The sequence below is a fragment of the Zeus faber genome (genome assembly GCF_960531495.2).
Source record: "Zeus faber genome assembly, chromosome: 15".
NCBI classification, from domain to species: domain Eukaryota; kingdom Metazoa; phylum Chordata; class Actinopteri; order Zeiformes; family Zeidae; genus Zeus; species Zeus faber.
Window position 1 is genome coordinate 18,933,455 of NC_137194.1, and position 26,831 is coordinate 18,960,285.

Consider the following 26,831-nt stretch of genomic DNA (forward strand, 5'->3'; position numbering starts at 1 on the left):
ACTGAAGAAAATATTTCACATTCTGTCCTTACTTCCTCTTCTAATAACATTGGACAGATGAACGTGGAGTGAACCCAAGCCTTATCTTGAGAAACGTATAGACTTTTGCCATTTTTAAACTAAATACATGAAGGCCGAAATAAAAGGTAAAAGCTCTTTTTCTCAAGGCATAACAGCATAAAGAGCCGCAGTGTTAGTTGTTGGTGTAAACAAGTCTGCACTTTCTTGAATGGCGTCCATTATGCTTCCAAAAGGCTGCACACGAAACCTGGCTTTACACCTACACCTTAAATGAAGTCCAATTATTCCACTGCACGGGGCTTCAGATCAGCGTTACGGCTTTTGTCTGAATTCCATGCAAAGAGTATATTTATAAAACGTATTTCAAACAGGCCGTAGACTCATACAATGTATGTTTAGTTATCCAACGTGGGTGTCATGGTATTATAGCAATTCATTTCCAATAGGACCACAATACATTTTATAATTCATAAAAAAAACAAACAATTCAGTGTAGAAAAAAAAAATAATTTGGGTTTATTTGAAAGAAAAAGGCAAAAAAAAAAAAAAAAAGATGCTTTTAAATGTTTAAAAAAAGAAATAAGTTGAGCTGACCTCAAGGGTCCGACGATCTAGAATACTGCAGAATAAATTTTGTCTGGCTGGAATTACTTGTTAAACAAAAGAAGTGCAAACAATACAAGGAGCCATTCTACATTAATTAAACCTACTATCACATGAAGTATTAAATCACAATCATGACAATTCAATACAAAAAAGTAAAACAAAAAAAAAGACCCTTAAGTACCTATACGTTTTTCCATATTTGAAACTTTTAGTTGATCACATCACCCCCTTCTTTTACTGATGTATCATGTGTCTGTTTTTGCCAGTGTAAACAAGTAGCACAACCCCCCCCACCCAGTCATAAAAACATTACATTTCAGGTAACGACGAAAATCTTGGGTTTCCTGCCAGTCACATCGTACATAGTGTATTGCTTCAAACTACAAAACAATCAGTCAAATTTGGAGCCGATTCAAATCGCAAATCGGTCATTTAAACTTGTGTCACATATATGATGTGGTGAAAGGCAAGGCAGCGTCTGTGAGGCATTATGATGCCCTGGCAGAAGTCTGGCATTTCTGAATTTGGGGGATTCTATTCACCAGGTCTGACAGTAAAGAGGTCAAGTCCCCAATCCTCCCACAACCCTGAGCAGATGTCAAATAAACGTCAAGTGTAAATCTCATATGAAAAAAACAGTAGTCCGAGGGGCCAAAATAAGTGATTACATTGATTGAAAATTTTTTTTTTTTTTTTACATAAGCAAAGTATGTGACTTTGTACATAATGCTTCAAGTACAGTACACATAGTGAGGCTCATTAAAAATAGTGGAGGAAACACTGTAGACAGACAAGTATATTTCTTAAAATAGATTAAGGCTTTGAGGTTGGTATTGGCAGACAAAACCTGAATCAAATATTATATTGCCTAACTTGAGCACTTCTGAGGTACATGAAGATCCAACATGGCCTTCAGAGCAGTGCTCCAACTCAACGGCGTATGCAGAACACACTACACAGACAACATCTGCGATCTAGTGGATAATTCCTTCCTCTGTGTCATGTTTTACATGGTCCATTCTCCTTTGTGAGTTGAACAGTAGTCGAAGGCCGTCCCTTCATCACCCAAATGCACAACTCTGCAAAAAATACAAAAAAAAAAAAAAACCAAAACCCAATGTATTAGGATTGAGTATATTTGTACGCCTATTGAAATGTTAAATAATCCAGGAAAAATAATAAACCCATCAATTGACAAAGAGAACAACAATTTATCTTCTCAGTGCGACTCACATTCTTCCTTGGGTTGGGTGTCATCCTCCAGCGGTTCCTCATCCTTGACAATCTGTTCCTCAGCGTCTTCCTCCCTCTTGGACACCACTTCTTGTGGTTCCTGGTCCTTGTCAGGGTCTTCCTCTTCTCCTTCCTGCTCTACTTCAGTTACCTCGTCTCCCTCCTCTTCTACTTCTTCTGTCTGTACCTCTTCCACAGGCTCTTTCTGCAGTGAGGCAGATAGGTTCTTCTTCACATCATCATCATCATCATCTCCCCCTGCCTCTGTCTCCTCCTGTTCCACGGGACCTGCATCCATGTCCTTCTCTCCCTCTGTGCTCTCTTCCACATCCTCTGCAGCAGAAAGCCCCTCCTCCACAGCTGCAGCAACACCTGCCTTGATAACTGGAGCTTCCTCTTCTGCGGCTGCAGGAGCTTCCTCTTCTGCGGCTGCAGGAGCTTCCTCTTCTGCGGCTGCAGGAGCTTCCTCTTCTGCGGCTGCAGGAGCTTCCTCTTCTGCGGCTGCAGGAGCTTCCTCTTCTGCGGCTGCAGGAGCTTCCTCTTCTGCGGCTGCAGGAGCTTCCTCTTCTGCGGCTACAGAAACCCCTGCCTCAATCACTGGAGCTACCTCTTCCTGGGCCGCGGGAGCTTCCTCTTCCTGGGCCGCGGGAGCTTCCTCTTCCTGGGCCGCGGGAGCTTCCTCTTCCTGGGCCGCGGGAGCTTCCTCTTCCTGGGCCGCGGGAGCTTCCTCATCGTCAGCTGCAGGGACCTGCTGCTCAGTAGGTGACGCTACCTCGTCTTGTGCTGCAGGTTCTTCGTTATCTTGTGCCGCTTCTTCCTCTTCCTGAGCAGAAGGTTGAGATTCACCCACTGACTGGGAAAAAAATTAAAATTAAAAATAAACCTTTGACATAAAATTAGAATCCTCAAAGTGGACAGGGAGTATTTTAAGTGTCAAACGGCTGAACATTATATGGTGCTGCAGTCAAAGTCTATTTAAGAGAAGTTGGCACCATCTTGGCAACGCTTCCGGAGGGCAGTCGTCAACTAACAAGCCAGGACTTGCATCTCTTTAATGGAAAATGGTCCATAAATTTATAATATTCAAATAAAAGTTACTTGAGAAAGAAGTTTCTTTACAAATCAAGACTGTCTAACAATGGCATAGCCATCAGTGCTGGAAAAAAAGTTTCAATCGAATATTTGGAGAATTGTGACACCCCTAATACAGGGCTCCAGACTGACTTTCTACTAGTAGCACTGGTGCTCCCTGCTGAAAATTGGAGCACCAGCGCAATATTTAGGAGCACCACTGAAATAGACTTGCAATACTCATATTTTTTTCCATCTTATCTGTATTACTGATAAATGCTTTGGTAATAGACAATTTACAGATATAACAATGTGCTGTTTTATTGTAAAGAAAAAAGTCAAAGTGAAGTAGTGCTTTAACAGAAAATAAACTAAATTAAAGAATGTTTTTTAAACATATACCAAATAAATTAAATGTAAACACAAGGTATGTGGTCAGTGCATTACTGTCGTTAACCATGACGAAAGCCTCAGCTCACACACACAACTACTTGAATGCTATTCAAATTGTAAAAGGCTTAAGCAGAAATTTATAAAAATGTCCACATACATCCTTTTTGTGCATGCAAGTGAATTAACCTTGTCCGTGTGCTCTATTATTGCTTTTTGTTTAAACACACTAGCTGAGCAGGTGCAGGTACAGCTTTATGCTCATTAAATTAAAGAAAGGTAAACCGCCCCAGATATTTAGCACCGTCTCCAAATGGTCGTAAAATGCGACTAAGTGGTCACAGTCTGGAGCTCTGCCCTAATAGGAACTATTACTTCATGGTGCCACACAGACAGGTCTAGTTGATATAGTTAGATATCATAAGACTAACACAACACACTTCAGCCAACAAAGACAACCATGGCAGAGTTGCTGGGAGGCATCCGCAACAAAGTGTTTGAAGCGCGCAGAAGAGAACCTTGAGAAGCCTAAGGATCTTTTGGAACAATGTGCTTTTGACTGATTAAACCGAAAATTTTACTTTTTGGCAATAAAATGTCTGGAATAAAAATGGTGAAGCATTGTAGAGAGGAACACTGTGCCAAATGTTAAGCAAAGGGGTGGACCCATTATGCTTTGGGGTTGTGTGGAAGCTGGGGGACACAGGAAATATTGTATGGGTGGACGGAAGAATGCATTCCATCAAATATCAAAAGAAGCTAGTAGGAGAGGTTGAGTCGACTCAAAGTCCACTAAGACAATGACCTAAAGCAAACCTCAAAATTAAATCAGTTCCTCCAGAAAATACAGGCAAAGGGTTTGGAATGGCCATATCAGTCCTCGGACTGAAATAGTATTGAAACGCTCAAACATACCATTCATGCAAGGAGGCTTAATATTCCAAACTAAAAGTGTTCCGCAGTGAAGTGAAAAAATCCCAATAAGACTTTGTTGACAACAGGAAACATTTGAAAGCTGTATTGAGGGCGTCATGTTTGACATACAGTTTAGGGGTCAGTTCCGTTTTGGCCCAAGGTGCCCGAACCTTTGCCTTATACTCAATATCATTAAGTCAGACCTCTACGTCTTATTTATTTATTTATTATTATTTTTTAAATAAACAGTCCGAAGCTCACTCCACTTTTGAAATCTAAAATGTTCCACCATTGCTCATGGGGTGAGGAGTATTTCCTCCTATAGACCCTGGACTGACATCAACATCTGCAAACCTCTGCTGATCCTATAGTGTTTCATGGACAATTTGCACAATAAAATTACAGATTGGTCCTTTCAATATCTTAAGCTGTCAGTGAAGCCAATTTTTACACATCAGATTCCGCTGTTCAGAAAAGAATGAGACTCCACCTCCTTAATAAATAATAATAAAAAAATATAGTTGCAGGGAGCAATACATGGGGCAGAGTTTAGTTGTGTTAGATAGGTGTTGCAGTTCTCTGGAGTCTGTGCAATGTAGCACGAGTTACAATTTTGATTTTTAAGGACCACTCAGACGAACCATGGATTTATGGCGTTGGTTCATGTCACAAAGTGACTGTTCTCAACGTAACGGTAATATTAAATTTTCAGCGGGTATGGAAAGTTGTATCAATGTTTCTTGATTCAAATGTAGAGCGGTGTGAATCAAAAACTTGAACGACAACACGTATGAAACCTTCCGGTTTGGGAAAAGAACTGGGAAACATTTTGCTTCAGTCGTTTGATCTGCCAATAATGGTGCAGGGTTGTTCCCTTCTGCCGGTGCTACAGACAACATGTCATCCAAGTGCTGCTCTAATACTTCCTGTACAATATCAACTGGCTGGAAACATGTGTCCATAAACACACCATGTTGATTATCAGTGAATGTTTCATTAATATTTTTCTTCTGAACTTAAATCTGAATTTTCAATATTATCAATGCTCTATCAAAATTGTTTTTTGGTTCTTCAATTTTGAAAAGAGGATTATTCCATTCATTGTTAAATTCTATATTCTTACACCACTTATGTATTCTCAAATACGCCAATGTCCAACTTTCGGCTATTTTTTGTCATCTGGAAAAATAACTTTGTAATTACTTTAAATAAATATGTTATTAACATAAAAAATAAAGGTCAGTTTTAATTAGTACTTCATGGAATTTTTTCTGTTAATCTACAATTGGAAAATTAAGTTGATTAGATTACTTTTCTATGGCTAATGCAGACATTTATGGAACTTTAACATAAGGCATTAGAATTATAATGGAAGAACTTCACAACACTTAGCAAACTTAAATGAAAAGGCAGACAGTGTTAAGTTCAGATGTAGGAAATTGTTTATACATGAAGTTTCTTGAAAACAACTGTTTATTTTGGACTTTAAACCAAACCTTGCCATTATGTATGACAAATCTCTTGAATTTACCTTTTGTGCAGTCTCAGTGACAGGTAACGTTGGGTCAATTAGGACGTATTAATGGAGATTTTACAATAGTAGTCAAACTTACGTAATTTTAGTGGTCACTTTTTCATGAATTACATTTTCAATAAGTTTAGTTTCCATGAAACACGAATAAAGTTGAGGTGTTTCTGTAAGTAATTACCATTGCATGGCATCTTTTCGACTGCTCACTGAATCTAGAACGGATTACTTACTTGCACATTAAAAGTGGACTCCAAGTGGTCATGAGTTTTAGTGGACAACTTTTTTCTGTATTTTTCAATAATCTGGCGAAGTAATGGGGACTATGGAGATAAAATATGAATAGACAGACCCACAGACCTCTACAAGGTAAGAAGATACATAAATATGCACATAAACACATAGTTTGTAATCTCTAACTACTACAGAGTGACACTACTCTACCCCAGACACTATGCAGGGTCTGAATGGACATTGTGAATCAGAACCAACACATTTATAGTATGTAGTACAATGACGTCATAAAGCATCTTACTGCAAGTCTCATCTCATTCATTCTGTTTACGAATAGTGGCATGTCAGTCAAGCAGGACCAGCTGAATACTTGGGGTCAAACTTCGTCCGTTTTTCCAATACTTTCTGCTCCGTATGTGGCTTGATTTGGATGAAACTTCAACCATGAGGTGTTTGACATGTCCCGTACTAATTAATAAATAAATAAATAAATAAATAAATATATAGTGGATCCAGTCCTGCGGGCTAATAACAACAAAAACATCTGATATATAGTAAGAGGGATTTACATTGCAACATAACTGGTTATTACAAGAAAAAGACTGGAATCTATGAAATCATCCAAGACTCCAGGCCAGGTAATTAGCCTTTTTGCGGTTAATGAGATGAAAATCTCATTAAAGTTCCCAGTGGACACAGTAGAACAAAAATAGGAAGGGGACAATGTGTGCTCTTCTGGACTTTGCAGACATAAGGAGAGCTGCTGGCAATTTTATTTAAGGGACAGACGTGTGTAAAACATGGTGTCAGATCTACCTTTGAAAATTCTTGGAAGAAGATCATTGAACTACAGACGTGGACAGATTTGTTGGTACCCCTGAAAGAAGATTACAAATAATTGCATTTTAGTGATATTTCAAACTAACTTTTCTTTAAGTGGTATCACATGTCTTCAATCTTATAACCAGTCATTCAGCCTAATGATTGAGACAAGTAGTCACTTTGCTGTTTGGTATTATCGTGTGCACCAGACCGAACATGGACCAGAGAAAGCAAAGGAGAGGGTTGTCCGAGGAGATCAGAAAGAAAATTATAGATAAGCATGTTCAAGGTAAAGGCTATAAGACCATCTCCAAGCAGCTTGATGTTGCTGTGACTACAGTTGCAAATATTAAGAAGTTTAAGGTCCACGGGACTGTAGCCAACCTCCCTGGACGTCCAGGGAGGTTTCCACAAGAGGAAAATCGACCCCAGATTGAACAGAAGGATAGTGCGAATGGTAGAAAAAGAGCCAAGGACAACTTCCAAAGAGGTACAAGCTGAACTCCAAGGTCCATCAGTGTCTGATCGAACCATCCGCTTTTTGAGTGACAGTGGGCTCCATGGAAAAAGGACTCCTATTTTTAAAGAAAGACATACAAAAGAAACTGGAATTTGCTAAGATGCATATTGACAAGCCACAATGCTTCTGGGAGAATGTCCTTTGGACAGATGAGTCAAAACTGGAGCTGTTTAGCAAGTCATATCAGCTCTATGTTCACAGACGAAAAAATTAAGCTTTCAAGGAAAAGAACACCATACCTACTGTGAACTATGGAGGAGGCTCTTATGTTTTGGGGCTGCTTTGCTGCATCTGGCACTGGGTGCCTTGAATCTGTGCAGGGCACAATGAAATCCGAAGACTATCAAGGCGAAGTGAAACGTACTGCCCAGTGTCAGAAAGCTCTGTCTCAGGTCATGGGTCCTCCAACAGGATAATGACCCAAAACACAGGTAAAAGCACACAAGAATGGATAAGAACAAAACATTGGACTATTCTGAAGTGGCCTATGAGCCCTGATCTGAATCCTATCGAACGTCTACGGAAAGAGCTGAAACATGAAGTCTTGAGAAGGCACCCTTTTAATCTGAGACAGCTGCAGAAGTCTCATTGAGAGCTACAGAAATGTATTGCCTCCAAAGGTTGTGCAACAAAATATTAGGTTAAGGGTACCAACAAATTTGTCCAGCCCATTTTAGAATATAATTGATCTCTTCAGCAACAATTTCTCTCTTTTCACAGTTTCTTTGCTTTACTCTATGACATACCAAAGGCATGCAGGTATACATGAGAAAATTGCTTTGAATTTCATCACTTTTCAGGAGGAATGAGGCATTTTTTCAATGAGCTGTTAAGGTACCAATAAATTTGTCCACGTCTGTATAACCAAACAGTGTTCTTAGATTCATGACCCTGGATACTATGTAATTTGCTCCATGGGGGGGGGGGGGGGGGTTCCCCTGGAGACATAGGTTCTCCAGCTGAGCCCTGAGTGCAGACTGGGGGCTAATGTGCTCTGATCCTGCACACTACTACAGCTACTACTAGTAGCAGGCTAGTACTAACATACCATGCTGGGCTGTTGTGCCACGCTGGCCTGCTGGACACTCTCAGACACAAGCAGCTCTCTGAAAGACAAACAGACAGATAATGAATATAATAAACCCATTTAATTATAATTCATATGTCAATACTCACTTGTTTCTAAAAAATACAGTGGTATACCATACTTGTCGTTAACAATGGGGCGACCAGACTGCACAATAGTCGACAATTGCCTAACTCATCTTGTTGATTTTAAAACTCTGATTTCTTTAATTTGGCCACGCAAATAGCCTGTGAACCCCCCCCTTTCATGACTCTTATAAAAGACAATTGTAGAGCAAGCAATTCATCCGTGTCTACAGAAATGTTTTTACAGATCAGGGAAACTTACACAATGAATATGGGAGCCAGTGACAGTAGACTTCAGTAAGACAGAAATACAGATGAGTGCACACGGCCATTTGCAGACACAGGGGCTTTGGCAATGTCAACATAATGATATGGGTCAGAGGAGGCAAGATATTTATTTATTTATTTCCACCCCCACAGCACGCAAAGCTACTGCTTCTCCCCCCTCTAAATTAGATGTACCTGACAGCAGCGATCTCCAGTGCAGTGGCTTCCAGCCGACTCTTGTAAACCACAAGCTGTTCCTTCAGTAGCTGCACCTCAGACACTTGTTCATCCAGGGCAGCGCCCAGTGTGACCACCAGTCCAGCTCTTCCTTCCATCTTGCTTTCCGTCTCACCGAGGCTCGCTGTTAAGGTCTCCATCTTTTCGGAGAGCTGAGAACCGAGTGCGGCAAGTCGCTCCACCTGCAGCCTGACGCCCTCAAACTCGTCACTCTTTTCCTTCAGCATGGCTCTCAGCTGGACCAGCTGCTCCGTGGACACGGTGGCTTGCTGTATCTCCCCCAGTCGGGCTTTCATCTCCGTGTGGATGGACAGAACCTGGGTGGGAAGGTCCGACGTCTTAAGCTGCTCCAACGTGGCTATGGCGAGGCCCACCTGCTTCTGGGACAACGCATGAGACCTTTCCAGGGCATTCAAACGACTCTCCAGTCCGTCTGTAATGTGCTCCTGCAATGAAACAACGTCCTGTGTTAGGGATAGCGGCATCCTCTGTAGATTTAAGGTGAATTTTCCCTGTTTGGCTCTGTTTATTCAAAGTGAACTCCAAGAAAACTGTACTTCCATGAGCGCAAAAAAAAAAAAAAAAAAAAAAAAAAAAGGGGGCATAGTTTTACTGGCTACAAAATTGGGAATCGCCAACCTTCCTCAACAATTAAACCAGAGAACCAACCAGCCAGAATCAGGTCTCAAAAGGGGGTCATGGAGGCACGGGAGCTGGCAGGGGACAGTGATCATCTCATACATAAGAAATGGGGCAACATCCTGCAGTCTGCATTTCATGAATTAAATATATTTTCATCCATTCATTGTATCATTCAATGTACTGTAGGCACACTTCACGTTAACAGTGACCATTTACATCAGTGAGAGGGACGGCTTAGCCCCCAAAAGAGGTTCATCTTGCACGATAAACATCTCTGCTCCACAGCTTTGTGCGGCCCGAATCAGTCACACACTTGTCGACATGATCGCTCCAAATCGAAACCCTGCGCTTGGAGCAACCTCTCAACTGCCATATCAAAATGGCAGGCTAAATTTAACCTTGGCACACTTCTAGTACGCGGTATATGATTTAATCCGCCAGTAAGCGGGGCCGGGGTTGAATTCTGAAATGGAACACACAACGTTTGAGTCTGCTTGTCTATGTAAGTAGGCAGAGGCCAACACCCCTGGAGTCACTGGGAAAGTGGCAGTGAACTGTGCCTGCAAGTTACGGCCCAGAATAAGCCTCATAACAAACGCCAACAGCTGTGTGTGTGTGTGTGTGTGTGTGTGTGTGTCTCTCTCTCTCTCTCTCACCTTGTCACTGTGGAAATAGAACCAGTCGCACACACTCAAATGACGCTCCAGGCATTTTGACATTTGAGTCCCGGAGATCTAAACTTTCCTTCCGACTTCTGACAGATATATGCACGTTTAAAATCGGGATACTTGTTTTCTCTAAGTTGTATATTATTCCAAAAACGAAGGACCATATATATATATATATATATATATATATATATATATATATATATATATATATCTCATTTACCATATTAAAAAAAAAACAACAAAGTTGAAAAATCAGTTAATGGCATTAATAGTTTTGCATTTACATGAGATTAAGTAGGCAATTTTGGTACCTTATTTGAGAGCCTGCTCTCCTCCTGCGAGGCCTGTAGTCTCACTACTTTCAGCTGCATGGCCACCACGCTGTCCGACAAGGAGGACACGGTTTGCTGCTGCTGGAAGCACAGCCACGCCGCGGAAACACCTCCGACCACCACCGCGAGCAACACCGCTAACAACACAGTGTAATAATGGCCCCCTCCTCCGCCTCCTCCGCCTCCGCCGCCGCCGCCTCCGCCGCCTCCACCTCCTCCGGCGGCGCGGACCTCCGGCTCCTGGGAGTCATGTTTGAAAAAGTTATCCTCGTGCTTGGGGTTGCTCTTCCCTCTGCGGTGCTTGGCTGTCATCTTCCGCAAAGGACACGGTGTTCCGGCGGCGGAGAGGCGCGCTTCCCCGGGAAAGGGCGCCGGTTCGAAAAGGGAGCTCCGCCACGTGCGGAAGGATTTGATTGGTGTGAGTCGGCGTCCCCGTCGGTTAATTGACGCGGCGCAGCGGGAAGTGTAGCAGTCCGCACGCCACCACCGGGTCAAAGTAAGCCGATGGGCGGCAGCCTAGTTCCTCCCGGGCGGGTGGAGGCTTTGAGTGGAAGGGGGCGGCTGCGGGGAGGGAGGGAGGGAGGGAGGGCGTGGACCTTTCGGTGGCCCGGTTTGGACTGCCTAAATAGGGGCGGGGTGGGGTTGGACGCATTTTTTAGTACGACTTTATGAGGTGATTAATGATCATGATAAGAATGTATCTATGGTCTCTGTTATTTTTCCACATTTTCCTCAGTTGTACTGTGAATACTTTCCTCCCTACCTCCGAGGCGGATATATAATGTGTTTATATATCCTTTAAATTGTATATCATTCCCAAAAAGGAAGGAGATGATTATTAAATTCAATATCGCATTTTTGTTCAATTTAATTGAATCATTTATATTTTCTTTTGTATTAAAAAGGCAAAAGAATTACAAGTAAATGGTATTAATAGTTTTGAATTTACATGACCGGACTACCTCACATGGGGGGGGGGGGGTTAGACATGTTTTTTTATTAAGATTATGAGGTATGGTATTATTGATTATTAATAATCATAATAAGAATTTATTTATGGTTTGTTATTTTTCTATACTTTTTTATTTTTTTGTCCTAGGATGATCATGTGGATGCATTTGATGAATGAAGATATACTGTATGTATGTACAGTGTATATATATATATATATATATGTATTGTATATATTTTAAATATATTGAATTGTAAATGGAAAATGTTGTGATTTTTATATTTTTGGCTATTTTGGTTGCCTGTTCTTTATAGCACAATCAGGGTGATTAATGTATTCAGGTCACATGGATGTGGGCGGGGACATTAGTTAATATTTCTCACCTGTTCACCTGCATGACAGGGGTGGAAAGGGAGGGTGGAGTGGGTCAACGTATTTTTTTTGATGACGGCTGTTTTTGTCTATGATTATTTGAGTATATTTTCCGCACGCTATACTAAATTGATTTAATATAACGTAATATGTATATAATTTAGTATGAATTGATTTTTAATTATTAAAAGTAACAAAAACGTATATTTTGATCTTTTCAAATCTCTTATTTGGTAGCGTGTCAGACAATCAGCAAACAAGGCCCTACCGCAGTCTCTCTGTAACTTTTCACTGTGTTTCCAGTAGTCGCTAAATTGTTGTCAACAAATAAACAAGCATTAAAAGAAACATCATCGGATGGCGCATGGGACCAAGGATCAAATGGATGAGGATTCAACAAATCAATCATCGGAGGGAAATGACTGAAGAAGGCGTCGGCTGTCAATTATCACAGCTTTGGTAGAAACAGTCAAAGCCAAGCCATAGAAGACAGGCTGGCTTACCTTTCTTCACACCCAGAGGATGAAGAGAGTAAACAAAATAAATGGTTTTCCGGTATTGTGGAATGCAGCAACACATTTAAGGGGGATGCTGAACAGTCGTTGAGTGAACCAGAGGAACTGCTCCACCATGACAGTCGTGTTCAATCTGATCCTTTTGGAATGAACAAACAGATGTCTCCTCTTCCAATAGCTGATGATCCTCAAATACTAATGCAAGCTGTATCCATAATCATGACAGATGACTTGCAATGTGATGTTAACCTAAGCGACAGTGTGTCAATGTGGGAAGCGGAGTATCCAGATCACAAATCTCTGCAACAGGAAGAAAGTCTGCTGCTTCAAGTCTTTCTTATGCACGTCTTCGAGCTGATGCTGACTTGGCAGCGTTAAAGATAAGACAACAATTATTAAAGGACAAACATGAACTGGATGAAGAGGCGGAACGGCTTCGTGAAAGGAAGGAACGGCTCCAAATGGACGAGGAAATTGCAGCACACATGGCTAAACATGTTCAGATCTCAGAGCACCCTAAGTGGGGGAAAAGCTCTATTATTATTATTATTATTATTATTATTATTATAACAAAGCATTCAGATGGAATGGACAAGGAAGGACAAAGAAAAAATCACAAACCCTCAGTACTAAGGCCAATCCATTCGTAGCACAAATGTCACAAAGGGAAATTAAACATGACCGCCTGGCTACAGGAACCAAGGCTGAGGAGAAAAATCGATCTCAGTTAATTCATTCAGAGCCTGTCAGTTAGATGCCATGAACCCGAGCAACATTCAGTGTATCACATGCTCAAGAAAATGCACAAATGCAATATGGAAATGCTTCAAATGCAAATATTGGTCTGGAAAATGAAGATCAAAACAATATGCTTGGCATTATGAGAAAGCAAAATAAAATAACTACACCGTTGATACAGCAACAATGTCTCTCATCCTTGCCAAAGAGAACGAGAGATAGCAATCTTCGATGGCTTTGGTGAATGGTGTGGAAAGGAGCACTGGGAGCCATTGTGACAGACTCTAATTTCCCAGAGCAGAACACTAAGGGTAATACCAAGGACCTTGTTAGAAGCTGCCAGCACATCAATCCTGAGAGGGGATATGCCATGGTTAAGGCATTATTACAGGAGCAGTTTGGGAATACACAGAGGGACGCATCTGCATATACGGAAAGGGCTCTTTCATGGCCTCTCATCAAAACTGAAGATGTAAAGAGCTTTTTCCTCAGAGGCTGCTGTAATGCTATGGCAGAGGCTACCTCATGCAGAGACCTGCATGAGTGAGATATGCTTGCTAATATGCTGACTACTGTAAGGAAGTTGCCTTACAAATTCAGAGACGTGAAGAACTGTAGCCTGTGAAATGGAGGAAAGGTGCAGCCAGAGAGCTGCATTCAATGTCGTCACTAATTTTGTTGAAACAAATGAGAATCTTAACTGACCCAGTGTTTGTAAACAAACAGGATGCTCCATCGCTGACAACGAATAAGGCTGTAAGCAAATATAATCCACAACCTCATTCTGGAGTTGAAGGAACTAACTTTGCTACTACTGTAGCCCGTGTGGAAAACAAAACTCAGCCTGTTGACTAGTAATGTGGACTGGACAGCTGGACTGAGGAGACAGAGACAGTGATTAAAAGATGAGTATGCAGAGAGAGAGACAGAGACAGAGAGACTTCTCTCGGGGCCGGCTGGTTATATAGTCTCTGCGGTGACCTCCGCTGGCAGATGTCACAAAAGGTGAAAAGCTGAACATTGCTTTGTGACACAAGTTTGAAATTTCAACAATGAACATTATGTTCGCACATTGTGTACTTTTATGTTTAAGATTGTGACCAAGGACAGACCACTCACCAGAAGAGGAATTCTCTCAACAGTTAGCTCCATCGACGATCCTCTTGGTATCTTGAGTCCTGTCGTCTTGTCTGCGAAGAAGCTCTTAACGGTTCTGTGCAGGAGAGCGCTTGGCTGGGATGATGTCATACCTGAGTCGGCTGCTCAGGAGTGGACAAGTCAGCTGAATGAACTTTGTCATTTGGAGAAAAGTAACATCTTGAGAAGTCTGAAACCATTTGACTTTGGAGAAGTTACATCACAAGGGAAGATGTTTAGTGAGTAGTGAATTAGCTGTTGTCAGTCTGTTACCATCCCATGAATGGAACTCTTCGCTGCCACCATGGCAAATCGCGTTGATGTCTTGTGGAGGAAAGAACTGCACATGCATCTTCAAAACTGTGTTTTGGACAGACAGTGCTTCTGTGCTCAAATACATCAGAAACAAGACTTCCAGATTCAGAGTCTGAGTTTCAGAAATTCTCGTGGCCTCACAACCCTCTCAATGGGGGCATGTTGGGACTGCAAGCGACCCAGCTGATGTTGCCTCCAGAGGTGTGACGGTTGATGCATTTCTTAAAAAAATGCAACATTGGTGTCAGTGCCTCATTTTCTCTGTCAACCTGAGAGTAAGTGAGTGGCTCGTCAATCCCAACGATGTTCATCAACTTCCATCAGATGACCCTGAGGTTAAGAAAACTGCTGCAGTGAATGCTTTGCTGCCAGAGAGGAGGTAGATGCAGTGACCCGCATGATGCATTACTTTTGACTCTTGGATCCATCGGAGATAATCGGTCTCAAGATCCGTATCTCGAGATTTAAGACCTAGCTTTTTGGTGTCTGTGTTCTTCTCCAGAAAGGAATATCCAAGACAACTGAGCCTAGTTCTTTCACAGTCTGACTTAATTGCGGAACAACAACGATGTTCACTGGAGAACGATATGGAAGCTTTCAAGAGGATGACTGTTTAAAGTTGTCTATCAGTGGAGGAGCTTGAGTAGAGCAGAACTACAGATCATCAGGAACTCTCCAGGCGGCTGCAAAAGGGCAAAAGTGTGAAGGGGCATAGTCACATCTACACACTCTGCTCTCTGATGGAAAAAGGTGTTCTGAGAGTTGGGTGTTCGGCTCAGCAGGTCTTCTATGCCTGCAGAAGCTAAACATCCAATAAAACTGGCTAAGGATTTACATATCACAGCCATTCTTTTAAGGCACATGCATCAAGAGGTGGGACATGGTGGTCGTAACCACGTTATCCAAATTGCATAAGCAATATTGGATCATTGGCACTAGTACAGCCATTAGGAGAGTTCTATCAAAGCGTTTCATCAGTGGACGGTTGAATGCTCAGCCAGTGTCCCAGCAGATGGCAGACTTACCCTCTGACAGAGTTACTCAGGATGAACCTCCGTTTACTTGTGTTTGAATAGACTATTTCGGATCTTTCGATGTGAGGAGCAGAAGGAGTGCAGTGAAGAGGTATTGAGTCATTTTTACCTGCCTGGCCCCACGAGCAATCTACATTGAAGTGGCACCTTCACTGGACACGGACTCTTTCATCAATGCTCTCAGACGCTTTATAGCGAGACGTGGTCAAGTTCAGGAACTGCGCTCTGATAACGGGACGAACTTCATGGGAGCAGAGCGTGAATTGAGAACAGCCATTGAGCAGTGGAATTAGTCACAGATTAATGATTTTCTTCTCCAGAATAGAATAAAATGGACTTTTAACTTGGAAGTATCTTGGGAGGGGTTAATTAGATCAGTGAGGAAGGCCTTCACACAGTGCTTTGTGAAGTGGAAGCCATCATCACTGGCCGTCCAATTTGCAAAGCATCCATGGATCCTAATGACCTGGAAGCATTGACGCCAAATCACCTGTTACTTTTGAAGACCATACCATCTTTGCCTCCAGGAGACTTCCAAGGGGCAGACATGCTCGCAGGCGATGGAAGCAGGTCCTGTATAGGTGTGTCATGTCAGACTTGTTCTGGAAAATATGGGTCAGAGATGGTCAGGAGTGAAGCGTAACCTTGTCCCTGGAGATATAGTGTTTGCAGTGGACAACACAGCACCTTGTAACGCCTTGGTCATGGGAAGAGTCCTGCAAACCTTTCCAGACAGGAGAGGCTCTGTGCGTCAGGTGCGCATCTAAACAAAGAGCAGCTGCCTGGACCGCCCAATAACCAAGGTCTGTCTGCTACAGGAGGCCGAAGCTGGATAAGGTACACATTGTGTAACTTTAATGTCTACCTTGACTCTGACATTGACTGACAGACATAGAGTGAAGGTAAAGATCACTCTGACAAAGGCAACGTTTCGGAGCCTCTGGTCTTATGACTCATTTCAAGAGGATCAAGAGGAAGAAAGAAGATGAAAATGTAAAGTCATTTATGGACTTTGATTATTGAGCTTTAGCTTTTATAATGCCGCCCATTAACCTGTGTAATAAGAGTAATTATTATGTAATAACCTAAAAATTAGGGACTGGTATGTCGGGTCCATGTATGGATTTATTGTGAATTTAGAATGAATTGTAAATGGAAAATGTTGTAATGGTTTTGGTTATTTTGGTTTCTTTTTTGTTATGGCACAATCAGGATGGTTGATGTAATCAGGTCATATGGATATAGGCGGGGACATTAGTTAATATATATCACCTCTTCACCTGCATGGCAGGGGTGGAAAGGGAGAGTGGAGTGGGTTGCCATATTTCTTGTTGACCGCTGTTTTTGTCTATGATTATTTGAATATATTTTCTCCATGTTATATTAACTTCTTTATTTCTTTAATTTTTTAAAGTTACAAAAACTTAGATTTTGATCTCTGCAAATAATTGTTTCTGGTAGCGTGTCAAGCAAACAAGGCCCTACCCCAGTCTCTCAGTGACCTTTTACTTTGTTAGTAGTTGCTACACATAATGATTACTATATTGTTTAAAAGGGTAAAGAATAGTCTATTAAATACTCAATGGTGGAAGAAGTACTCAGACATTTTATTGTAGTGAAAGTATAAATATCCTGACACAAAATTACGCAAAAAAAGTGAAAGTACCATATTGATACTTGCTGTAATATGCACTTGAAGTATTAAAAGTAAAAGTAGGCCTAACTGTCACGGCATGTTATAACAGCCTAAAAAATTGGACTGCGTAATTGGTTCCTCTTGTTTTGGGTTGATTTTGTTATTTATAAATATAAATTTGAACCCCAATTAAAAAAAAACAAAAGAAAAACAAAAGGAAGTTATGTGACTGTTAGGAATGTAGTCGAGCAAAAAGTATAGATATTTGCTTGGAAATTTAAAATGGAATAAGTAAGAGTAGATACTTCATAATATACTGAAGTACAATCACAAATACTTGTACTTATACTATATACAGTAATTCTGCTAACAATAACTTAGTGTGAGATTTTCGCTAACCAAGACCATTTCCTATTCACACATTTATTCATTCATTCATTCTGAGCCTCCAGAGTGAAATCTTTTTTTTTTTTTTTTAAATAGGAATGCAATTTTATTTGTAGCCATAAAAATAATGAATAAAAGTCACACTGATTTAAATTACAGTTCAGTTATCGTCTTTCTTTTTCATTCCGCAATCCATTTGCATGATTTTCACTCAACAACAAAACAGACAAAAAACCCCAACTCATAAATATTGTTTATTGTTTTTAAAGTAAACACTGCCCCTGTTGAAAACACATTTCTTCACTCTGTTGGGAGAAAAAACAGGATGTATTAGATGTTGAACCTGAACTCATATTGAATTTATTATAAATATTTATTTTTTGTCATTAAATAACATGTTGGCTATTTTTCCAACTCTGGCCTTATTAAAACTTTGGTTCCCATCATTTGCATAACTTGCAACTTAACTTCAGTCCAATGGGGTTAGCCTCAAAAAACATGTTACATCTCCTTTTCAAAAACCGTAACAGTTCTATCACATTTGTTTAGAACTACTTCTTGCAACTACTGCAGTAAATCCAAAGTCATACATTGTCTTGGGGGAGTGAAGCAATGCAACTTCCTGTTTCCAGTCTCTGACCTTGGCACAGATATAGCCAAAAGAGGCATTAAAGTCAATAAATAAAACCTTGAATATTTTATTCTGTATAAAATACAAGGACCGGCTATATTGGAGTTTTCTGTTTTTTGAGATTTAGCCTACCTTTTAAGGATTCAACATTTTCCCCAATTGAGTTAATTTCAGCACAGTGAGAAGCTGCAGCAGAGTGGTATGTTTCTCAGTAATAAAGGTTACAGGGAGATTGTGCTTTGAACAATTATAAACAACAGGAACCAACATTTTAATAATGCCTGGGTTGAGGACTGGCTAACTAATGCTTTAACCACAGGCTGAGCTTCCCCCTCACCTCTGACACTAAGTATCGTGGAGCACTTTGCCCGCCCCTGGTCATTCTCCGCAGTGATGCTGTATTCGCCCATGTCCTTGAGGCCCACGTGGAGAATAAGCATGGAGCAAACTCCGCAGGTGTTGGAGATGTGATAGTTTGTGTTGGTGTTGAGGCTGACGCTGTTGCGGTACCATGTGATGCGAGGTTTGGGGTTTCCCTTCACTGCACAGCTCATGTAGCACTCGTAGCCTTTGGGCGCAATGTGCAACTTCAGGGGCACGATGAAGGTCGGAGCGCAGCGCAGGTCGCACTGCTTTTTGGTCGGCATCCTCACGACAAATTTCTCTGCAAACACAGGAGAATTGAGACAATAAATCTGCGTCTTGATTTTTACAATTGTGGCGGGTACCTCTACCTTTGCGCCCATACCTTTTTTCTTCTCCGTCCCCCACGTCGGGGAGTCGGAGGGCGCCGACATGCCCATGTCATTTTTGGCGTAAACGCGGAAGTGGTACTCCCTGCCGGGCATGATGTTGCAGACCGTGGACTTGTTGTTGAACAGCCGGTCGGCCACCGTGCTCCAGGTGCCTTTGCTGGAGTCCAGCTTGGACACCACGTAGTGCAGCCGGTCGTCACGCTTCTCGTCGGGGGACGGCGCCCACATCACCGTCACCGTGCCGGGGACGTTCTCCTCCAGCTCCACGAGCCCCGGAGGCTTCGGGTCGTCTGTGGGGGAAAGAAAACAAACCGTTTTACCCTGGGTCACCTGCGTGTTCAATAAAGCTACGCACCGATATTCAACACTTTTATCAATTGTAGAACTCACACAAAAAACGTATTGAAAACATCCTATAACATTCAATACCGATATTCAATCCCTAAAAAGTGTAATAAAAAATGCTGTGTGTACAGTTATAGTAAATGTGTAATATAATTTATTACTGGTGAACTACACCAACTTCACTTTGGTAAAAGATTTCTGAACTTTTCAACTCTTTGATTTTCTTTTTAAATGAAGCAGAGGGGTTTTTACTTCTTAGTCGTATTTGACCTTTAACAAATTTCTGGTGTGTAAAATAAATAAATAAAATGTTATATATATATATATATATATATATATATCTCATTCGAGAATCAATATCAACAATATCAAGCCCTGGTCTTTAACAATTAGTTAAAAAAAGACTGAAACCACGCCTCCGTTTTTATGCTAATTTTACATCTACTTCTGCTTTTTATTTACCTGTGACCCTGACCTCTACGCTGTATGTCTCTTGTCCCACCATATTTTTCACCAAAATGGAGTAGACTCCTGAGTCGGAGCGCTTGGAGGAGGGGATCAGCAGCTGAGACGAGCCGTCCGATTTGCCGACTGTGACCCTCTTGGTCACGGGGCCGTTGTCCTTCAGCCAATGGACCTCTGGTCGTGGAGAAGCCTGGAAGAGATCGGTTTAGGACGATGGGGCAAGTGAGATTTTGAACCCAACTCTGATAAGTAAAGGTGAAGCGATGTCTTAAAATGAGCCTTGGTTTTCATTATAATTTCCAACTTTGTAGCTTAGAGGCCATGTTAATCCCTTGAACCCTATAGTTCACAGAGGCTTCATTTTTATTGTGGGTCACTTGAGTTTATTTTTAATTTCCACTTGAGTTTAAATAACTGAGTCGTCAGCAACGAAACAGGAATATGCCAAATGTGAACTGAGACAAAGATCCCACCTCAAAATTGATTGTGATCCGTACAGAGTTTCCTGCTCTGACCACCATGAAACTCTTCATCTTGCGGTCTGTGAAACGTGGCCTCACTATCAATTAGTCAGAGAGATAAGACATGTTAGGGGCGATATTTCAAACATTATTAACTTCTGAGTTAAAGTGAAAAAATAGTAATAAATATGATTTCAAGGAATTATTTTTTTTCAATTAGTGAACATATTACGACCATGCAAGTCTAATTAATAATAAAAATACAAGTGTGAATTTGAGGGAGTTCATTTTTTTTTTTTGTCTATTTCTTTTAAACCTTTTTTCCAAGACAGAACATTGCCTGTTGTTCCCTAAACCCAAGCGGCAGGATGGCGTACCGGGCGACGGCATGGCGAGCACAAATCTGTCCAGTTCATTGGGAGCTCCTTCTCCTCCGTCGTTGGTGGCGATCACCTGCACCCAGTACATTTCCATGGGGCGCAGCCCCTTCACCGGGAAGGACGTCAGGATGAAGGGCGTTGTGTTGCAGCGAGACCACTCGGCATTCTCCCCCTCTCGAATCTCCACGAAATATCCGCTGGCCTCGTCCTGGACTCCCGGTTTCTTCTCGGGCTTGGTCCACACCAGCGTCATGTGGCTGTAGGAGGTGTCCGCCACCTTCAGGTCCATCACTTTGCCAGGAGGCTCTGCGGGGAGTTCACAAAGTTCAAGATCGTACTATAGGCCGATTTAAGATTATATATTATGTAGATTATAAATCCCACAAGGCTCTCTCTTTAAAGAGGTCCTTTGGATCAAGTTTTTGCTATAAATGCTTTGTCACTTGTGATATTTGAGGGTACCTGGTCAGGCTGGAGAGAATGGGGAAATCTGTCTCACATGTAATTTCGTCAATTATATTATTTCTTTGTATTATTTACATGATCCATTCCTCAATGAATGGACTAACAGTGACTGTTATTGTAGATATTAAACAGCAAAGTATTTTGATATTAGTTTATTCTGTATTTTTATATGATTTCATGAGATTTTATAAGAGTTTGAAAAGATTATTTTTTTATGTCTGCATTCTAAATTGTTTTCATAGACTGTAATGATATTCAGCCTTTATTGCATCAACAAATAGATGATTAAATACATCTACACATCTTACTCACGTGTATAATTTCTCCTAAGCTAATATTTGTTGGAAAATGCTGCCATAGAAACATACTTTGCGGATCTCTGGCGAAAACAAACTCGGAGGGGCTGCTGAATTCCCCGGCTCCTGAGAGGTTGACGGCAGCGACTCTGAATTCATATTCGATCCCTTCCACAACATCTCTCACAGCACATTTCTTCTCTGCAAAATATAAACATTAAAAAAAAAGTCAATTTTATCTTCTATAACCAGACTCCTATCAGAGTTGAGATGTTGTAGGAGCAAAATGGCCGACCTTTCACCAGTTCATCCACGGCGCTCCAAAGGTTGCTTCCCTTCTTCCGCTTCTCCAAATAGTAGCCCAGGATGCGGGAGTTCCCCGTGTTGGGCGGCGGATCCCAGGACAGCATGATATGGTCCCCAGTGGCGCCGAGGACATTGGGGGGCGCCGGAGGGCCTGGAAATGCTGCAGCATTTGAGACGGGAAATTACAACCAAATTACATTGAGATAAGTGTGTGTAGCCAGCTTGTGTTTACAGCCACATTACTGAGTCAACAATTCTTATCCTATCAACCCCCAACACATTATCTTGAAGCATCATTTAAAAATAAGTGCCAGAATTACGCAAGAATTGCATAATTATACTTTCAGAGTCTTAAACCACACCAATATCCTACTTCAATACTTGAGCGCCTTGTCCTGTCAAGTAAAAACTGAGAAAATACATACATGCCTTGTTATATTGTGACTTTTGTTACCTATAAGTTATGAGCCTTTCCATTTTCACTAACTGTTTAAACACAGAATAATGAGCAACTTGGGACAAAGGGGACTACTGTGCAGTCAAAAAATGTCAAATTGAATAGACATTAATCTAGATTCATTGTAAATCGTGCACTGGGGCTCTGTGGGATCGAACCCATCTCACCCAGAGTGCCGGCCTGGATTTCGTCAGTCTCCATCATCTCGCTGAGGCCCATGGCGGTCAGCGCCCAGATGCGGTAGCAGTACTTGCGGCCGTGGTCCACGTCTGTGTCTCGGTAGCTGGGGACGCCGGGGACCTCGCCCAGCTTCTTCCAGGTGTTCCTCCCCATCTGCTGCCGCTCCAGGACGTAGTTCACCACCGGGGTGCCGCCGTCGTCCTTGGGAGGCCTCCATTTGAAGACGATGCACATGGCGGAGCTCTCCAGCACCTCGGCAGGCCCCTGCGGCGCGGTGGGTTTGTCTGAAAGGTGAAGAAAAGTGGAAGTGGTTTTTTTTGTTTTTTGGGAGGGCGGGATTCAAGATTCAAGAGGTTTATTCGTCACATACATATGGAATCTTAGGAGCTATATCTGCTTAATTGAGACTTTATATGAACATTTATGAGACATATATTTATGTATAAATATAATAAGATATATTAAAATATATTAATAATATGAAAATATATGTCTATAAAAATATATTAATGGTATAATATATTTATATAGATTAGTAATAACAAATAAATATTAGTATTATGTAAATAAATAACGAATGATAATATAAATATATATATTCATTTATTTGGATCTTTAAGTTTGTTCCGAATAGTTTTACATTACTTGAGTTTATGACAATCTTTTTTTTTATTATTCTGAAAGACAATCCTTCAGGTTATATGTACGACGATACAATTTTCTTTATTATTTTGGTTGGTTTATGCCAAACTGTCTAAGGTTTTAGGTTTGCATTGAAAAATAAGATGTGGAAAAAGTAATTTTGGTTCATAGAGCTTGTCACCATAGGCTGCTCATAAAAAAAATTCTAGAACATTAAATCATGATGTGTCATATGGATTTATACTTCAGGCAATTTGCTGGGAATCCAGTCTCCCCTAATCTCACAGACCAGCCGAATCTGTCGATTGTTTTAAACAGCTCCTGAAACCCCATTTGTTGTCTACTTGTTTTTAACTTATATTCATCTTGTTTGTTATAGTTTTTAAAGTTTCTTTTGTTTAATGCCAACTCTAAATGCAAGGATAGTGTAGCATTGAATAATATTTGATGCCTTCCACATTCAATCTGTCAAGAATATGGATAAAAACAATTCTATTTTGATTTTTACCCCCGATCACTCACCCAGCACATAGAGCTGAGAGATGGCCTCCGTGATGCCATGTGGGTTCTTTAGTTTGATCTTGATCTCTCCCGTGTCCTTGCGCTGACACTTGATGAGCAGCAGGCGGCTGTGGGTCTCCGACTTCTCGACCTTCACATTGGCGTCCTCGATGAACTCCTCGCCCTCCTTGAACCACTGGATCTTGATGGGCCTGAGGCCGATGAAGGGAAGCTTGAATATGGCGTTATGTCCCACCTTGATCTCCACGGGCTCCATGAACGCACTCAGGTCGGCGGGGTCAAACCTCGGAGGGTCTGCGAGGAAAGGTGCTTTTAAAATGCTGGGGTGTGTGACTGAAAACATGTTTTGGGATGGACTGATGCAGACACCTAAAAATCTCTAAAACCCCTTGGTAGCTCCCTTTCAAGAGAATATTCAACAAAAAAGTGCTATTAAAAAAAAAGAAGATCGATTAAGAGCGGAAATAATATTACAGCACATAAAATGCCAACACAAACACAAAACCCAAACTTTAATAAGAACTAAATGAAGAATAGCTACAATAGTAACAGCTACAAAACACTTGATTGTTGACTTGAAGCATAATGTCAGATGTCCACAATGTAGACGGATGGATTTGATAATCAATCATTATTTTCTGAAATGAAAATAGTCGTTTAACTCTAAACCAGTAAAGGTTCAACAGAGTTTGTATTGGGATTGAAAAAGAGGCATCAGACTATTACTAACAACATGAAACTCTGATGAGCCATCGGCGTACATAATGCTTTTCTATTAAAGTCATATTATTTTTAGTCTTCTGACCTTTGACGCTAATTACCGCCTCCGTTTTGCGTCCGTCGGCCTCAAAGCGGTATTTCCCAGAGTGCTCCTCCTGGCAGTTGTTGATGGTCAACTTATGCGCGGCACCTTCTTTAGTGATGACAAAATCCCCATCTGCTGATATCTGAGAAATGATAAATCAGCGACATGAGTCAGAAAATCTGAAAAATAAAACGACTTTGATTGAACAGCGGCTTTGGAATTAGCTTTGAGATGTGAAATCAACTTTGTTCCAGTTTCTGAGTTAGGTAACCCGAGGTACCTACTGGTGGGAAACACCAAAAGGATACCACACATTCCACTTGTGTCAGTGTGGTGTGGGGGTGGTGTGATTTAAGCAGACACACCTGTCTTGGGTGACCTGTTGCTCATCAGAGAAATCGATGAGCAGGGGTTAAATCACCCATCCCCACACACACACACACACACACACACACACGGAGGGGAGAGCCTTTGTCATGACAATGTTCCATCTGCTCCCGGCTTGTTACATCTTGCCACTCCCGTCAATAAAATGCTTTGTCTTCAACATCGTCACCTGTGTCCCTATGTCGGGGAGCCCGGGAAAAGCCACTTGGGTGGCGTGTGGAGGGGCCACAGTCAGGAGCCAACGAAGTCGTATTTCAAAGGTTTGAGCTGTCATCACACGAGAAGATGATTTAAGACGAACCTTGTTGCCGTCCCTGAACCAGGCTCCCTCACAGTCCTCGCTGCTGAGCTTACACGTTATCTCCGCCGTGCCACCGATGACGGCGTCCACGTCGGACAGTCCACTGACAAAGTGCACACCCGGATCTGATACACACAACAACAGGCGTATGACAAACATGTCTGGTACTTTAAACCGGCGTCCCAGCCCTTCATCTGCCACGGCAATTACAATGGAATGCTCCCACGGCACATCACTAACCTGTTCACCACTAAAATTGTCACAAACACGGAGAACTGTGCTTATCACCACCGAACCGTCGCTTTTGACTCTCGTACCATCGTTCACAGCAGAGTCCTCCCTCGCCCACCGTGCCTTACACCAACTGAACCAAACAAACCACTCTTTTTACTGAGTGACTCATGAAGAACCAAATCTCACAAACAAGTCAAACCTGTCATCACTACTAATAGCTAAACTTGAGCTTGTTGAACACAGAGCGGCAACTCCGTTTGGAACTAATGAATCAGTACAGCCTTGCAATTTTGATCTTGAAACACAAGAGCTAGTTTCCATTATTTGTATTCTTTTTAAGTGAAATTTGAAAAACTTGCATGGCACACCTGGTGAGCTTGCATGGCGCCCTAGTGTTCCACCGCACAGCTTTTCGTTGTAGTTCATTTTTCTCTAATCTTTGTATTACTTGTTGCTCTCTGTGTTCTGTTCTTTGTTTATTATATGTTATAATTAGAGATTATCCACTATGATTGCAATTATGCATTGTTGTCGACCACAATCACTGATTTTCAGTTTGAATTCCTCAGAACATCCTAAACGGATGTTTGCCTCTTGCATTACTGTACAGTGATATCTACCTGGGTAGTAGTAGTTTGTAGTCTCTCTGTTTTCTGTTTAAATTGTTATATTGTGACACAACAGTACAAAGACAATGCAGATGAGAACATAGTTGTGTTTCTACGTGATTTAATGTAAATTTTACAGTTATCCATTGCAGGGAGACTGAGATTTAAGATTTAAGGCTACAATCTAGTTTTCGATAATTCATTGTACGTACCAATTACCGAATCCTCTACCAGCTGGACTTGTCTTTTGCGCTTCACAGGCATGGCGGTACCGGTGGGATCCTCAGCCTCATCATGCTCACTTTCAGCTTCTTCAGCCAGAAACATGTCATTCAAGAAATAAAAAGTGCATTTTTGTAGATCACCGGCAAAGACACAATGGAAATACCAAAATGCATGCAGAGAGCTACATCACCAAAACAGCCAATGCTTGGAGAGATGTTGGTAAAAGCAAGTTCTTTGTATTTGACTTTTTCTGCTCCATGTCCTCTCTCTCACCGGCGATGGGGATCTTTTTCTTTTGATCCCGCTTTGTGGACACTGGAGTCTTGGAAGACTCAGGAGAGTCATTGTGTCCTTCAGAATCACTCAGTTCATTTCCATCTGGTGGCGAAGCAAAAAATATGAATATACTCAAAATATTATTGTCACACTAAACCTAAAATAGGCCTTTCAACTAAGTCACGAGTGCAGCAAATTACAGAAGGATGTAACATGCATGAACACACTCGTCGATCACGAGGACATCTAGACGTTTCTGTGGGTCGCCATGTTTTCACCATATGTCCTTCACATATGCTTTGTGTTTTTTTTTTGTTTTTTTTTGACATATGTTCATTTACCGATCACTGCATCTTGTGTCTC

General features: G+C 41.5%; 2 protein-coding genes across 9 annotated transcripts in view; both read right to left on the bottom strand.

Moving 5' to 3' along the window:
- Positions 1–514: 514 nt before the first annotated feature.
- On the bottom strand, positions 515–11,112 carry LOC307240961 (uncharacterized protein). The gene is made up of 5 exons (XM_080014889.1): positions 10,621–11,112; positions 8,955–9,442; positions 8,389–8,446; positions 1,861–2,713; positions 515–1,706 (listed from the first exon to the last, which is right to left on the bottom strand). Coding segments are annotated over exons 1-5 (1,734 nt in total). The 5' UTR covers positions 10,954–11,112; the 3' UTR covers positions 515–1,704.
- Positions 11,113–17,968: 6,856 nt separating this feature from the next.
- LOC307241461 (immunoglobulin-like and fibronectin type III domain-containing protein 1) overlaps positions 17,969–26,831 on the bottom strand; it is a 24,527-nt gene continuing 15,664 nt past the window's right edge. For 7 of the 8 annotated variants that reach the window (XM_080015578.1, XM_080015577.1, XM_080015576.1 and 4 more), the window contains 15 exons: positions 26,810–26,831; positions 26,466–26,570; positions 26,180–26,278; positions 25,126–25,250; positions 24,438–24,579; positions 23,633–23,926; positions 22,456–22,752; positions 21,821–21,991; positions 21,598–21,726; positions 20,762–21,070; positions 20,397–20,482; positions 19,921–20,113; positions 19,107–19,403; positions 18,696–19,022; positions 17,969–18,032 (listed from right to left, as the gene is read on the bottom strand). The exon at positions 26,810–26,831 is cut by the window's right edge and continues 77 nt beyond it. In XM_080015578.1, the coding sequence (XP_079871704.1) occupies positions 18,028–18,032; positions 18,696–19,022; positions 19,107–19,403; positions 19,921–20,113; positions 20,397–20,482; positions 20,762–21,070; positions 21,598–21,726; positions 21,821–21,991; positions 22,456–22,752; positions 23,633–23,926; positions 24,438–24,579; positions 25,126–25,250; positions 26,180–26,278; positions 26,466–26,570; positions 26,810–26,831 (2,601 nt within the window). In that variant the 3' untranslated portion in view covers positions 17,969–18,027. The remainder of the gene's footprint in view (positions 18,033–18,695; positions 19,023–19,106; positions 19,404–19,920; positions 20,114–20,396; positions 20,483–20,761; positions 21,071–21,597; positions 21,727–21,820; positions 21,992–22,455; positions 22,753–23,632; positions 23,927–24,437; positions 24,580–25,125; positions 25,251–26,179; positions 26,279–26,465; positions 26,571–26,809) is intronic. The other variant, XM_080015574.1, reaches the window with a different exon arrangement.

What these genes read in the sequence shown, in the direction of transcription:
- LOC307240961 (XM_080014889.1), bottom strand. Translation starts at nt 10,953, where the DNA reads ATGACAGCCAAGCACCGCAGAGGGAAGAGCAACCCCAAGCACGAGGAT. An exon ending in CTGGAGATCGCTGCTGTCAG is followed by an intron (nt 8,447 to 8,954) that starts GTACATCTAATT and finishes TTTGTCTTTCAG; the next exon opens with AGAGCTGCTTGTGTCTGAGA. An exon ending in TGGCACAACAGCCCAGCATG is followed by an intron (nt 2,714 to 8,388) that starts GTATGTTAGTAC and finishes TTTTTTTCCCAG; the next exon opens with TCAGTGGGTGAATCTCAACC.